Source organism: Leptonotus elevatus, chromosome 2 (assembly GCF_054856555.1).
Source record: "Leptonotus elevatus isolate MCC_2025b chromosome 2, RoL_Lele_1.0, whole genome shotgun sequence".
NCBI classification, from domain to species: domain Eukaryota; kingdom Metazoa; phylum Chordata; class Actinopteri; order Syngnathiformes; family Syngnathidae; genus Leptonotus; species Leptonotus elevatus.
Window position 1 is genome coordinate 4,317,556 of NC_141240.1, and position 14,021 is coordinate 4,331,576.

The 14,021-nt window shown below is 40.1% G+C and overlaps 1 protein-coding gene across 5 annotated transcripts in view; it reads right to left on the reverse strand.

The window, feature by feature from the left end:
• Nucleotides 1–14,021, reverse strand: part of scn8aa (sodium channel, voltage gated, type VIII, alpha subunit a) — an 87,864-nt gene that overhangs the window by 59,802 nt on the left and 14,041 nt on the right. For all 5 annotated transcript variants that reach the window (XM_086067386.1, XM_086067383.1, XM_086067387.1 and 2 more), the window contains exons 3-5: nucleotides 4,493–4,611; nucleotides 3,694–3,783; nucleotides 3,402–3,530 (exon numbers count right to left, since the gene is read on the reverse strand). In XM_086067386.1, coding sequence (XP_085923512.1) covers nucleotides 3,402–3,530; nucleotides 3,694–3,783; nucleotides 4,493–4,611 — 338 coding nt within the window. The remainder of the gene's footprint in view (nucleotides 1–3,401; nucleotides 3,531–3,693; nucleotides 3,784–4,492; nucleotides 4,612–14,021) is intronic.

Sequence of the window (14,021 nt, forward strand, 5' to 3'; positions counted from 1 at the left end):
AAGCTAATCTTGATTTAACATTTGTTAAAAGTCAGTATGAGCTGACAGTAGTAAATAATGAAAATCATCTGTGGGGAAAAGAATGTACTTTGTGCAATTCGACCTCCCGCCAGACTTAAATAAAATAAATGTATTCTTCCACCATGTCAAAGACTATCCGTGTGTCTCGTGTGCTGTATTTATAAGGAATTTACAGTGTCACTTCAATTGGGGACAACTCATTTTATAAATGCACCGCATTGCACGCATCTGTGAAAATACCAACACGCGGTCAAACGCGTGTCTGCGCAGTGGGAAAGCTTGCCACAATAGCAGCTGTGGCCAATATGAACATGTTTATATTGCTAATGCTAATTTAGTATTGCTTAGTACAGCTATTTTGTTGAAGCTGTGAATGCCTTTTTGGAGGCTATTCGTTAAGATTCCAGACTTTTACAATCGCAGGTCTTTATGAATGGTCATGTTTGCGAATTTGGCTGGTGCTCGTTAGTGAGGGGCGTGGCTTTGCTCAGAGACTCGGGGGAATGGTGATTACCGAAGTGAGGCTCAAATATTGCAAACATTGCAAACTCCCCTTTAAAGCAGCATTTTACGAAGAATTCCATTTTAGTTTAAAGCTAAGTCTGGCTGACATTATTCATTCCAGTGTGTTAAATATCCAACATTGTTTGGGACACCCTACAGTGTGATGTATGGTAGATATACTGGCCAGGGAAGAAAAGTTCACATAATACAAGAAGGGTTGAAAAAAATAAATGTGTGTGTCCGAGGCGACACGGTGAGTCGAGTGGAAACCTTGAAGTCCCAAAGAGAAATGCTAGTGATGTTTCTCAGCAACAATGAAGGAAACACAGAAGATGAGTTGTCAGTCAAAGCATACAGTACAACAGTACCTTGAAGTTGAAACTCCCCAAAACTTTACGAACAGTCATTATACATGACATCATCATCTGGCATCAGCTGTTAGCATGCCTCACTAGGCCACATTTCAGCCAGCATGAAACAATTAGGGTGATATTTAAGTGCTGCTATCCTGGTAGTTTGCTACTACTTGTTCCTCTGTTGTTGGCTAATATCGAGCAAATTGATTTGATTTGGATTTTCCATGAGTGGTGTGGCACATTTGAGTAAATCCATTTGTAATATTTGACAAGAAGTAGCACTGATAAAGTAGTGCTAGCTAGTCAGCTGTCAAGGGAGCATCACGTTTGTATCCTCCCGATTTATGAGTGGAAATAGTAATTTAACGTGTAAAAGTACAACTTTATTAAATGTAGTGCTTTTTTACACAACTTAGTTTAACAACTGCAATTTACAATATCATATATAAGTATATATTAAATATGATTTACTATATACACACACATTCAAAGGTAATTTTTATAGATGTACCACAATTTCAGGAGAATCAGAACAAAACCTGCAACTCACATCGGCGTCTTTCCAGAATTTTATTTTTTTATGTAATCCTAAATTGGATAAATCCTTTGTATAATTTAAAATGATACTTCTTTAATATATTACTCATAATTATATAACATCTAGTCATGTGGTACACAGTTACGGGAATGCTTTAGAACCAGGAAGCTTGCAGTAAGAACAACATCTGGGTATTCCGTCCATTCTTGCTTTTGCTTTTGCTTACTTTCAATTGGAACAGTACTTGGGCCGCGACTGATGACGTTTCACGAGATCACAAGCACGTAAGTATGGATAAAAAGGCATATTGAGAAACGGATAGTGTTTAGTTTATATCTAGGGTGGCCAGACGTCTGGAATTAGGGCAGACAGTCCTAATTTTCAGTTACGTGTCTGTCGCTGGTTTGTCCACCTTTTCAGCCGCGTTGACTTATGTGACCCAACATCAGCCCCGCCGGCCCGCCTCCTGCCCATGTTTGTCAACTGGTCTGGAATTAGCCAAGAGTGAGAAATTCTCATATATCATTGCTTCAATAAATGTAAACAAAGCTCCATGTGTGGCTATCTGATTACGTCATTTCATCCCCGTGTTCTTTGACTGTAGCTCGCTAGCAAGCAAAAAAAGGCAGCGCTAGCGAAAATGTCAAAACGCTGGACATCTTTCAATATTGAATGGACAAAAGAGCACAACTTCCTGGTTAAAAGCAGTCGAGACTGATTTCACTGTTTCTGCACGCTTTGCCGGTGTGATGTGGACGTGAGCAGTCAGGGCAACGCAGTCAGAATGTCACGCGGAGACGGAGAAGCTTAAAGCAAGAGGTAGCAGGTGCAAGCAGGTGCGTCATCATTGAAGACATTTTCTCCTTTTTATTTGCTTTTCAAAATAAGTTGTGTTTTGTGGCACGTTGCACTTTTACAGAAGCATGTCACTGCTTAGTGGTTTAACCCATTAAAGGGAGAAGAGTTTTGGAGCGCTCCCGGCTTCAACTGTAGAAGTGCGATCGCGCGGTCCCGGCCTTAATTAGTTAAAAACATGGTAGGCTACTGGAAACGAAAATAAATTGTCAAAAAGAAGTTTGACTTTCAAATGATATTTTTTACCATTTAGTTACACAAACATGATCTATAATCTATGCAAACTTGAAAATACACCACGAGTCTGATGTACAGTGTTCCCTCGTTTTACGCTGGGGTTAGGTACCAAAAAATACTCGCAATAAATGAAATCCGCAAAGTAATTATAGCTTTATGTTTTACATTTATTATAAATGTTTTAGGGCTCTAAAACCCCTAACCACACAGTTTATACACCTTTGCCATCGAGGCATTTACATTTTCTCACATTTCTCTCTTGTTTAAACATTCTCAATGTTCAAACCTTCATAAATTTTATATAATAGGTACATTACAGTAAAAAAAATATTTAAAAAAAGGCATGCAAAATTGCACTAAAAAAACAGCGAAACAGCGAGGCCGTGAAAAGTGAACCGCGTTATAGCGAGGGAACACTTATTCATTTTTAAAAATGTGTCCTTGGCCTTATGGAAGTGGCCACCCTATTTACATAACGAGTGGTTGGCTTCATTCGATGCTTGTGTGACAATGGTTATGAGCACTTCTAATTGCGTTTTTTTATTGTTTTTTAATATGAATGTTAAACTCATTTTCTTCTGGTTCTATTTCGATGACAATTACATTAAAATATTGCTTGTATAGTTAAAAACAAAAACAAAAAAACTGGCTTTATTATTGTGACAGTTTGACTATGGAATAAATTATCACATATATAATTGCTCTCAAAAGCAAACGTAGTTTGAAATAAACAAAATGGAAGTCTTTTTGTCATTTGGGAAGAGATTGTGGTCAAACTTCAAAGTTCCACTATACTTTCTCTGCCCACACTTCTCAACACCACCAATTGCATCATGTAGGCTTCTTTCAGTAGAAATCTCCAAGTGGTAACATAAGAGAGAAATACTTACGCCATGGAGATGACCATAAAGTCCAGCCAGTTCCATGGGTCTCGGAGGAATGTAAAGCCATCTATACAGAATCCTCGTGCCGTGATTTTTACAAGAGACTCAAATGTATAAATTCCTGTGAATGTGTACCTGAAAGACAATGGTATCGACAGGGTCAATTCAATTCACAACATATCAAATAACAACAATCTAGCTAAGTTAACACATGCAAAGCATACAGTAGCACTAGACTTGAGGCACAAAGTTTAAACATGATCATTTTGAGAGAGATAATATTGAAAGATGTACTTACTCTACTTGTTTTGACCACTCGGGAGGATCACTAAAGGTCATGAATATACAGTTGGTCAAAATAGTACACATAATGATCATGCTGAAAAGAGTGAGCAGTAGGTTAAGGGGAAAAACGGTAATTGAAGGAGGAAATGACAAACATAATGAAACTTTTTAAAACCTTGTTATTAACATTTTGGTATTATTTACATATAATTGAGTTATTCAAAAGGTTATTTCCCCATCAGTACACAAAATAAAATAGCATGAATCATATATTGACTAGCTAGACTCAATAACATCCGTGCTTCAAGTTGTGTTACTGTTTCAAGTTGCAATGATCCAATATACAAGAGTCCTCATACAATTTCATCCCCATATTGTTTTACATTGATCAGAAAATATAAAAGCCGTATAAAAGTCTCAAAAGGAGAATCAATAAGGAATCAGAATGATAAACAATATCAGTCCTTTGATGTCTTCCTTGTCATGTGTGGGGTCTGTCACAATTTAAAAATCTGTTGTCAAAAATCGTTGTGAGAAATTGACTCATTAAAACATTTAGGGCCATATATCAACAGATGCAAGTAATACAGGTAGTAATGAATGTTAATGTTCCACATCATAACTACAAGATCTACAAATGCAGCTCAAACTGAAGTCAGCAAAATAACTTGCTTGTTCCTACTGGCAGATTATAAAGCTGTCTGTTATTCACTTCTCTTCCCATGAGTGTCCACTGCCTATTCTTCGTGTGAAACACATAGGACAGATCATCATAAATAATGCACACAGGCAGCAGCATATAAAAAGGATATGAATGTATCAAAATTTTAATAGCTATTTGCCTAACCAGATTAAAAGGACTTATGAAGTACAAGGCAGGTGTGGCACTGAAACGGAAGATTGTCTTCCCCCTATTTAGCACTATAAATGTCTGTGGAGAGAAGAACAGAGGGAGAGAAAATATGTATCAGTAAACAGCACATTTGATTTGAAGAGCAACTTAAAATGCATTGACCCATTGTCTCATGCATTGGAATACACACAAAAGCACAATTAGTGCTGCACTTCTTAATACCATATTTCGTCCATTTAAGTTCTGAAGTTAGAAATGCGAACATGTGCATGAAACCATGTGTGACAATAAAACCAATGTATTCCGCTGGAATATGCTACATACAAAATGATATGAGCTATTGCAGAAATAGCCAGGATGTTCTGTCATTTTGTTAAGTAAAACACATTGGAACAAAGACAAATGGCTGCCAGGATGTTTCTATTATTAGTATGTTACCCTATGAATGCAGCAGCCCTGATTGATCACATGTTGTCCCTCCCTTTCCTACTGAATATTTGTGTGCATGTGTTTGTGTGTTTTGTTTAGCTGCTGTCATTCTTTGCTTGCTTTTTGAGAAACCAAAAGAAGCTGGCAAGCCTCTTCCTGTGGATAACTTCATAATTGTTTAAATAAAACATGGCAAAGAGCATAAAAGTTTAATGAGACACTGCATTTGCACAAGTGATATGGCCGAGCGTGCTTTAACGAGGTCTCCCTCGCTACATTAACCCCAGGGCAAAGTGTGTGAATGTGCGTGCGTGCGTCACATGATTCAAGTCATCTGTGCATTCACAGCCAAAACCAAATCAAGTGTACACAAAGCAAACTGGTACATCAATATCTCAAGGCCGAATTTGGAGCATCTTCATTGTAGTCACGTTGATATAAATTTGACTGACAGTTAGAGGCGGTCCAATCAGGTCAATGAGATCTTCCGCTCCCTTACCACAAGTGCAGTGTAGCACCCAAAATGCACTTGAGCATTGGCCAGTTGCGAATTATTTCGCAATATGCACCTAGCATGTAGGGTTGGGCAGTATTACGGTATCTTGCGGTGTCTAAAAATAGCAACAGTGTCACTTTCAGTACCGTCATTTAAAAAAAAAACTGCAGCACAGAAGGACCTAATATCATATTAAATATAATATTTTGATAGCACATATAAATGCGTAGTTGTGTTTTCAACTTAATATTGTAAAAAAATAATTAAAACCAATAGTAGGCTATAATGTTTCTTGTAACTGCATGGGGAATGACATGACAGTAGTTGGTTATATAATAAAACTGAATGCATGGAAACGCTAGAAATTATTATTTTTTTAAAAGCCCAAAATTCACAGAAACGTTTTTACGCTTAGAGGGGGTGGATTTTGAAGCATATCGAAAAAAGGAAACTACGAATTTTGGCTATGAAAACAGGTTTTGCTAATAACCGCTGGCAAGACCGGATACACGTCGCACGTTTTGACTGGATATTACGTCACACGTACGTTTGTAGTCCCAAAGCAATGTGGGACGATAGAGTAAGGTATGTTTTTAAATCTTAAATCTTTTTGGATTTAATTAAAGAAGTGAATATTAATGCTATTTTAGATGGAAAACGGCAAATAAACGCTACGGTTTATCAAGAATTACAAAAAAAACAACTCATACGACGTCATCGCACGGCGCAGTCGCTTCCTGGTCTTCTTCTTCTTTTAAATTACTGGTGGATCACATCTCTATGGTGTATACCTCCACCTACAGCAGCAGAGTCCCTTCTCAACAATCGCAAAAGAAGAACAGATGGAAACGGGTGTAAGTTGCATGTCCGTTTTGCGCATTTTTAGTAAATTCGCTTAAAAAATTCTAAACAATTGGATGGACTAGTCACATGACTGTCCATAGGACGTAATGAGGCAAGATGGACAGTCAGGCAGCTCATGACTCAAGTGCATTGGTCCCCCCAAAAAATTCAACTGCTGCAATTTGGCATCATTTTGGTTTCAGGCCTGATGGCAGAAAACAAGCCAGCAAATGCCGATGCGGCTGTATGCAAAATCTTCATGAAGACAGTAATGGCTAGAGATTGAAATATCTCAGAACTCATCCATCGTTAACTGCTGCAAAAGTGAACTTGACCCTGAGTGGAATTGTCATTAAAGTGTTGTTGCTAGCTTCTGTAATGCTGAAATACTTCATATTAAGTTATGAAGCCAACCGGAATTCGTTTGCTGACATTGACACGATTAGCGACCATTAACTAGACAGACTTGCAGTGGTCGGTGCAAGCTACAAAATAAGTCTAAAATTAGTGACGGTATTACCGTACACCACAGTGTGATGAGAAGACGGTAAAACCGTGTCAAAATTTGAATACCGCCCAACATTACTAGCATGTTTAAGTGTTTTTCTTGTGTTACATATGTTTATCGTATTAGCCTGCAACCAACAAATGTGATGCAACCAATACTGTTTATTACACATACACTCTGATTTGTTTCGCCTCACTTCCCTATTAGCTGACAGGTGGTCCTGCTTCCAGTACCGCAGGCAACAACACTGCTACTATAGATTCATTGTTCCCTTATCACTTTTGTTCCTTTATCACTTTTTCCTTGAAACGGGTGCCCATGCTTCCACAGGTGCTGTCAATAACAGCAACACCTAATCTACTTATTACTTCCTTTTCTTTTTACCAATCCATTTATCTATTTTTTTTATCAATTATGTATCTATTTATTTATTCATTTATTTTTATTTTTTGAATGAAGCAATAAGACATGCAAACTTGGCAACAATCAACAATTAATTTTCAATACAAATCACAATAAAATACAATGTTCATATACAAATGTAAATTACATTTAAGAAAAAATAAAATAAATAAAATAATAATAATTAAATGACATTACAGAAATGAATACCAATCTCTTTATTATATTTCTCACTCACTCACTCACTCACTCACTCACTTTCTTCCTATAGTGCACAGGCGTCACATAATTTCATGTGGCCAACAAAAGCAAATTGTGTGTCTTCTTTGTGTTTCTGGCTAAAATCTGCAGCAAAATGGCAAATTGGCCTCGTTTTTCAATTTTCAATTTGAATGCTAAATATCGTGGCTTAATCCTCAACTCTTGAATATAAATTTGTCGGTGAGGTTTTACTGCAAACAACTCTCAAGCAATAACTAGCCATTCTTGCATTGACACTATTAGAGAAGTTTGCATGTTTACTGGAAAAGTGTACTCTTGGGGAATCGCTACAGTTTCTTGGCAAATAAAACATATTGATTGTACTTGGGGGGGATAATTTGATTAACATGTGGCACGTATGGGTAAATTTTATTTGTTTAATATACAGAAGGCCTCAACGCTGTTGCTGCAAGACATCATCTTGAAAGGTGAATTACGGGCATATTCTCTCATGTGCTTAATTCAGAAAAGGCGCGCAGCTGTGCACTTTTTTGGCTGTGCACTTTTTTGGCTGTGCACTTTTTTGGCTGTGCACTTTTTTGGCTGTGCAGATTACGCACCTTCATAAATTGTACACAATATTTAAATGAGGGTGTCCCCTGTCAAACTTAGTGGTGTGCGTATTTTCCCAGAGACTTAAGCATCTTTCCTCCTGCACACTCAGGATACTGTACTGAGGAATAGCACCTCTTCAAACTTATATTGCACGTTTTGATAGAATGAACTTATTCCGTGCTCCACGCCTGATGGCTGTATCACGACAAGCGGCTGCTGATGTCTTGAATTTGTCTGAAAGCAGCTCCCAACAACTACAGTCATTCTAATGGTGGAAAATTTGAGTTCGATTTTGAACCATTTGTTTTGATTTGACATTTGCTGGTCGTGAAATCCACAGAAGTGCCACGCTCGCGTGTGCGGGGGAAAGCAACGCTTAAACAACAGCCCGCTTGCTTGTTTTTCAAATTTCAACGAATGGAACAGCTCCAAATACGCATTCAGTCATGAGCAAGATACTCTGAATTACTTTTATTATAGTAAATATTAAATTAAATAGAGAATAAAACACATGGTCCTTCAAAGTAGCCTGTTAGATGAGCCGTGCACATCACTGATGGCGATCAGTATAACTTCCAGATCCATACAAAAGTCAACTTCACATTTGACGTGTGAAATGTATTTTAAAGACGGGCCTAGACACGAGATTCGCCGCACATTGAAAGTCCGTAAAGATCTCACTATCTCACCTCACTAAGATTTGAAGTCGGCGCTCAAAGGGGGTGTTGCCTGGAGGACCGTTGGGTTGCGAATGGGAAGAGGTTTGGGCGTGTGATTGACAGCAGCAACTCACGAAGAAAGTGTTTAAGGAGGCGTGTACGAGAATGAGCCAGTGGGTGGCGGTACTAGCGTTGGGTACCGAAGACGGTACTTTTTGTGGTATGGACCGATTTGGGTCGGCACTTTTCAAAACACGTCTTTCTAAGTTGTGACTTTGTGCGAGTCAAACAGTTGACGCAACATTTACGTACACCAGCGTACTGACGTCACCCACTCGCCCAGGATTTCACACGCTAAGAATACATTTCCGGGTTTGCTAACGATCGAGATTTTTGCAGCACCAAGCCAAACGAATACAGTTGATGAAGTATAACAGCCTCCGCGCCGGGCGTAGGCTGGCAATCTCCTCGGTTCCCCGCAATCAGTGCATGGCTGCAAGGGAGGTGGCGGCGGCGGCGGCCCTCGCGAGCACCCACGTCGCCCGCACCAAAACTGAGTGGTCTGTCTTCCCCCACTGAAGTTTTTTTGGGTTTTTTGTTTGCTATATTTGAGTCCTATGGGAGTTCAAACTTCAAACTCGGGCTTTACTGCACAAGAAACGAAGATAACATCAATTATTAATATTTACTGTTTAACTTGTTCCAGAACTTTGCTTCACACTTTGTTTTTGTAATGTTAATTTATGTGTATTAATTATACTTCAGTAGTTGTAAAATGTTATACCTGTATTTTTACTATTCCTCGCTGGCTCATTTGTTTTACATTTTAAATTTGTAAAATTTTATATCTTGAAAAGTAATTGTTATATTGATTTAAAAAAACAAAAACATTTTACTGTTAAATAAACAATGATGAACATGTATTGCCACCCAAATAAATGAATACAATTTAAAGAGAGAGAGAGAGAGAGAGAGAGTAAACAAGTACCAAAAATTGGTACCGTTGAGTACCAGTATCGATTCCACAGGTACCAAGAATTGGAACAGTACCGGTTCAAACGTAAAAGGTACCCATCCCTAGCGACTGTCATATTCCTCATGTGACGGCCACTTCTCGTGTAATGAGAGAACAAACAGTCAAATTGTGTTTATCCAAGTGTTAAGATGGCACCAAACACACTGTTTTTGCCCCAAATTCAAGCTTTCACCAAACATGCACTAAAATGTCAAAATAATGACCAGGACATGTAAACAGCATTAGTAGACACCAGTTAATACAGATTATCAGATAGAAAAAAAGAAGTTGAGTACAACTTTAAGCGTGGATGAGAGAATTTGCCTCATATGAGGTGAAAATTCACCCAATATTGTGGATAGAGCAAACAACAGCAAATGTTAACTGGGTATGGGGTACAACATCCAGTGAAATCACTAAGCATTGCAGTTTAAAAAATATATATATAAATAATGTGAATGCTTTCATTACAGGCAGTCGGATACAAAAGCCCAATGTGGTGGGGCGTAGTTTGCCTATACCTGGCATAGATCTAATGTGTTAATTGCCTGATCTTCCCCACATTTGAATTGCTGTTTTGATGGCATTTGTTGTTTAACATAAACACGCATGTTGAGTGCATGTCCCTCACTGTCTCTCACTCGCACACACACACACGAGCACGGGCACACATAAACACACGCATAATCATGGACACAGCTGCCATGTATGTATCAAGTCTTTCCCCCACTCTGTAACGCATGACTTAAGTGCTGCAAAGCTGCTGAAAATTTCATAAGGGGGTGCCGGCTAAGATGGCGAGTGAATGAAGCAGGCGGCAGCAGCAGGCCAAGGAAGGAGGACGGCCGCAAAGGCAGGCAACAGCCAGCCAGAAGATGACGAGAGGCAAGGGAGGGGGTGGGAGCAGCCAAAAGAAGCGGCCGCCATTAAGCGTGGCTGCATCATCTCATCAGCTACACTCGGGTGGCTCCTGGTGAATATTCAATAAATCCTCGCCACCTGCTCCCTTATTGGTTGATGTGTTGTATGGCTCCACATACACACAATGTTTGCAGTGAGCTCAGAAATACATGCAAACTAATTTTCAAAAAATTTCATTTTCTGATGATTACAACACTACTTGGTCTAGATGGGCAAAGTGTTGGATGGTTGCTGTGCAGTCACCGAGTCCCAACAATGCTACAACATCAGTAGAAGGGGTGCAGAATAAAGTTTTGGGCTGACATGATCGGAAGTGAGATGATGGGCCCCTATTCCTGCCAGCTGGAAAGTGACGCCATCAAAATATATCACGTCTAAATGACCATTTGCTCTCACAATATGATAAATAGAGCGATGCCTTCTGAAGCAAATTATCATGCAAGCAAATTCCACAACCCACATGCATGTGCATTGACATTATTGGGGGCAGGTGCTCAAGCCAAAGAAAAGAGCACACATGGACACATTTAGTTAACTCCCAGCCACTTTCACTGAAGCAACCCCGTTTGCTTCCTGCTGTTTTACTGGATTTTGAGTGATTTTGCAAGGTCCACAGAATATTGTGTTCTATTGCTATAAAAACATGGAACCTACCAAAAGAAAGATTAGAGTCTCTTCTTTCATCAGAAAAAAATGTATTTTGTATCTGTTCCCGTTTTGCAGCAATTAGCATTATAATAAGTTTCATCATTATTCACAAACCTATTGAAAACACTGGGAAAAAGAGCTTGTTGCAAAATGGCCCTGCGACCTCTTAATGTCAGAAGCTGTATCAGCCGAGTATGTGCGCTCAAATAAACTATTTTGTTTTTTGCTGTTTTTTGGAGTCTGAGCTGGATTTTGCTGTGCTCGTCGCCTCTTCTTGTTGTTTTTTCAGTTTCCAACCCAATGATGTTGTACACTACAACTAAATTTCCACGGGGACGAGCATGACGTCATACTCCACCCCTCCCACCCCCAAGAAACCAAACACTCCACTCTGATGGGAAGATACAAGTTGATAGGCGCAGTCACAGTTAAAAGTCAGGGCTTTTTGTAGCTAGACTTTTGACGCGGAAAAGAAAGTTTGATCATATTACCCCGATACTAGCCAACTTGCATTGGCTTCCGGTCCACTTGAGATACGATTTCAAGGTTTTGTTACTCACATATGAAATATTACATGGCTTAGCGCCTTCCTATCTCCTCAATTTAATAGTACCAACGTTCCGACACGGAACCTTCATTCGCAACACGCTGGTCTTATGGTCATCCCTAGAGCCAAAAAGAAGTCAGCGGGTTCAAGAGCATTTTTCGATTCGGGCTCCAGTGCTCTGGAATGCCCTAACTTTGGAGGAGCCACTACCACTGTAGAAACATTTAAACCGCATCTTAAGACTCATTTTTATACTCTTGCATTTGGCTGAATTATGTGGACCTGGTGACTGCCGCTGCTTACTTTCCCTCCCTTCTTCACAGCTTGGAGAGGGAGTTAGGTGTCAAGGACCGATTTGGATGCTGCTTTACCGGTTCTGCGCTGGTTGACTGGGACGAGATCTGGGGTGGACCATCACCTTGGAGTTGCTGCCATGGAGATAGCTGCCCTGACCTTCCGGGCTGGGTTTGGATGAGGACCCACTTCCCTGACAACGTCTTCTTGCAGCGCTTCATCTTCTTAAATGGACTTTCACACTATTCTAGTTAATATTGTGTGTTTTGTGGATTTGGAGAAGACGTTTGACCATGTCCCTCAGGGAGTCCTGTGGGGAGTGCTTCAGGAGTACAGGGGTACCGAGCACCCTGATACGGGCTATTCTGTCCCTGCACCACTGAAGTCAGAATTTGTTCCGCATTGCCGGCAGTAAGTCTGATTCGTTCCCAGTGAGGGTTGGACTCTTCACCCTTTGTCACCGATTTTGTTCATAACTTTTATGGACTTATGAATTAACTTGTGAATTTCTAGGCGCAGCCGAAGCTTTGAGGGGTTCTAGTTTGGTGGCCTCAGTATTGCATCTCTGCTTTTTGCAGATGATGTGGTACTGTTGGCTTCATCAAGCCTTGATATCCAACTCTCACTGGAGCGGTTCGCAGCTGAGTGTGAAGCAATTGGGATGAAGATCAGCACCTTCCAATCCGAGACCATGGTCCTCAGTCGGGAAAGGGTGGCGTGCTCTCTCCGGGTCGTGGATGAGATCCTGCCCCCAAGTGGAGGAGTTCAAGTATCTTGGAGTCTTGTTCTGGAGTGAGGGCTGACTGGAGCGAGAGATCGACAGGCGGATCGCTGACACGCTGGACAGACTATGTCTCTCGGCTGGCCTGGGAATGCCTTGGGATCACGTCGGAGGAGCTGGTTGAAGTGGCTGGGGAGAGTCAAGTATGGGCTTCCCTGCTAAAGCTGCTACCCCCGCGACCCGACCCCGGATAAGCGGTAGTAAATGGATGGATGGATGGATAGTTAATATTGTTTATTATTACAAAGGGGGATTACCACATTTGCGGTCCCTTCTCAAGGTTTCTTATTTTTCCACTCATGTTTTTTAAAAGTTTTTCCTTGCTCTCTTGTGATTTCATCAGGGGATGTCGTTAATATTTGTTAACTGTGGGCATGTGAAGCCCTTTGAGACTCGTTTGTGATTAAGGGCTATATTAACTTGACTTGACTTTACTTGGTTGAGCATGCATGATGTAGAAAAAGCTTTAATATTAACATTTTAAACTATACAATACACCTTTAAGAAAAAAAAAAACAGTAGTATTCTCTACTAACAGAATTCACACCACTTACATTGCCAATTCATCATTTCAAATTGGCCATTTTCTGAATAAAATGAAAACTGCAAAAAGCATTCCAATCTACAAAACTGGTGACAAGCAAACTTTACAAATGATAGGCCCGACTCTGAATTCATTCACAACCAATCTCAAATAATCTGCAGTGTGGCACCGCGCCATGGGATGGCGCCTCTTTGTTTCTGTGGGCATGTTCAGCGCTTTTTCGTTTTTTGGGCTGTGAATGTTTTGCAGCCGGAGAGGCCCAATTATTGTAACACGCGGTGGCGTCTAGCCCACTCCTAGCCCACTGTTTTGTTTTGTTTTTCTTTTTAATAAAAGTGAACCTGTGGACATCCAGTTGCTCTCCCGTTTTTGCTGTCCCGCTGCACCGTCCATGGCTGATCAGCCACCGTTCATTACACCGTGTACACTTCCTGTTGTCCTCGAATGCAGCATTAAACCGCCATTTTGACTTATGACATAAGCTCAGAATTGTCAGTAAGCATATTTAAATTACTGTTCAGAAGTTTGGGGAAACACTAAGGTATTGCCAAAAGAGGAATACAGAAAAAAAACCCTCATTAAAAA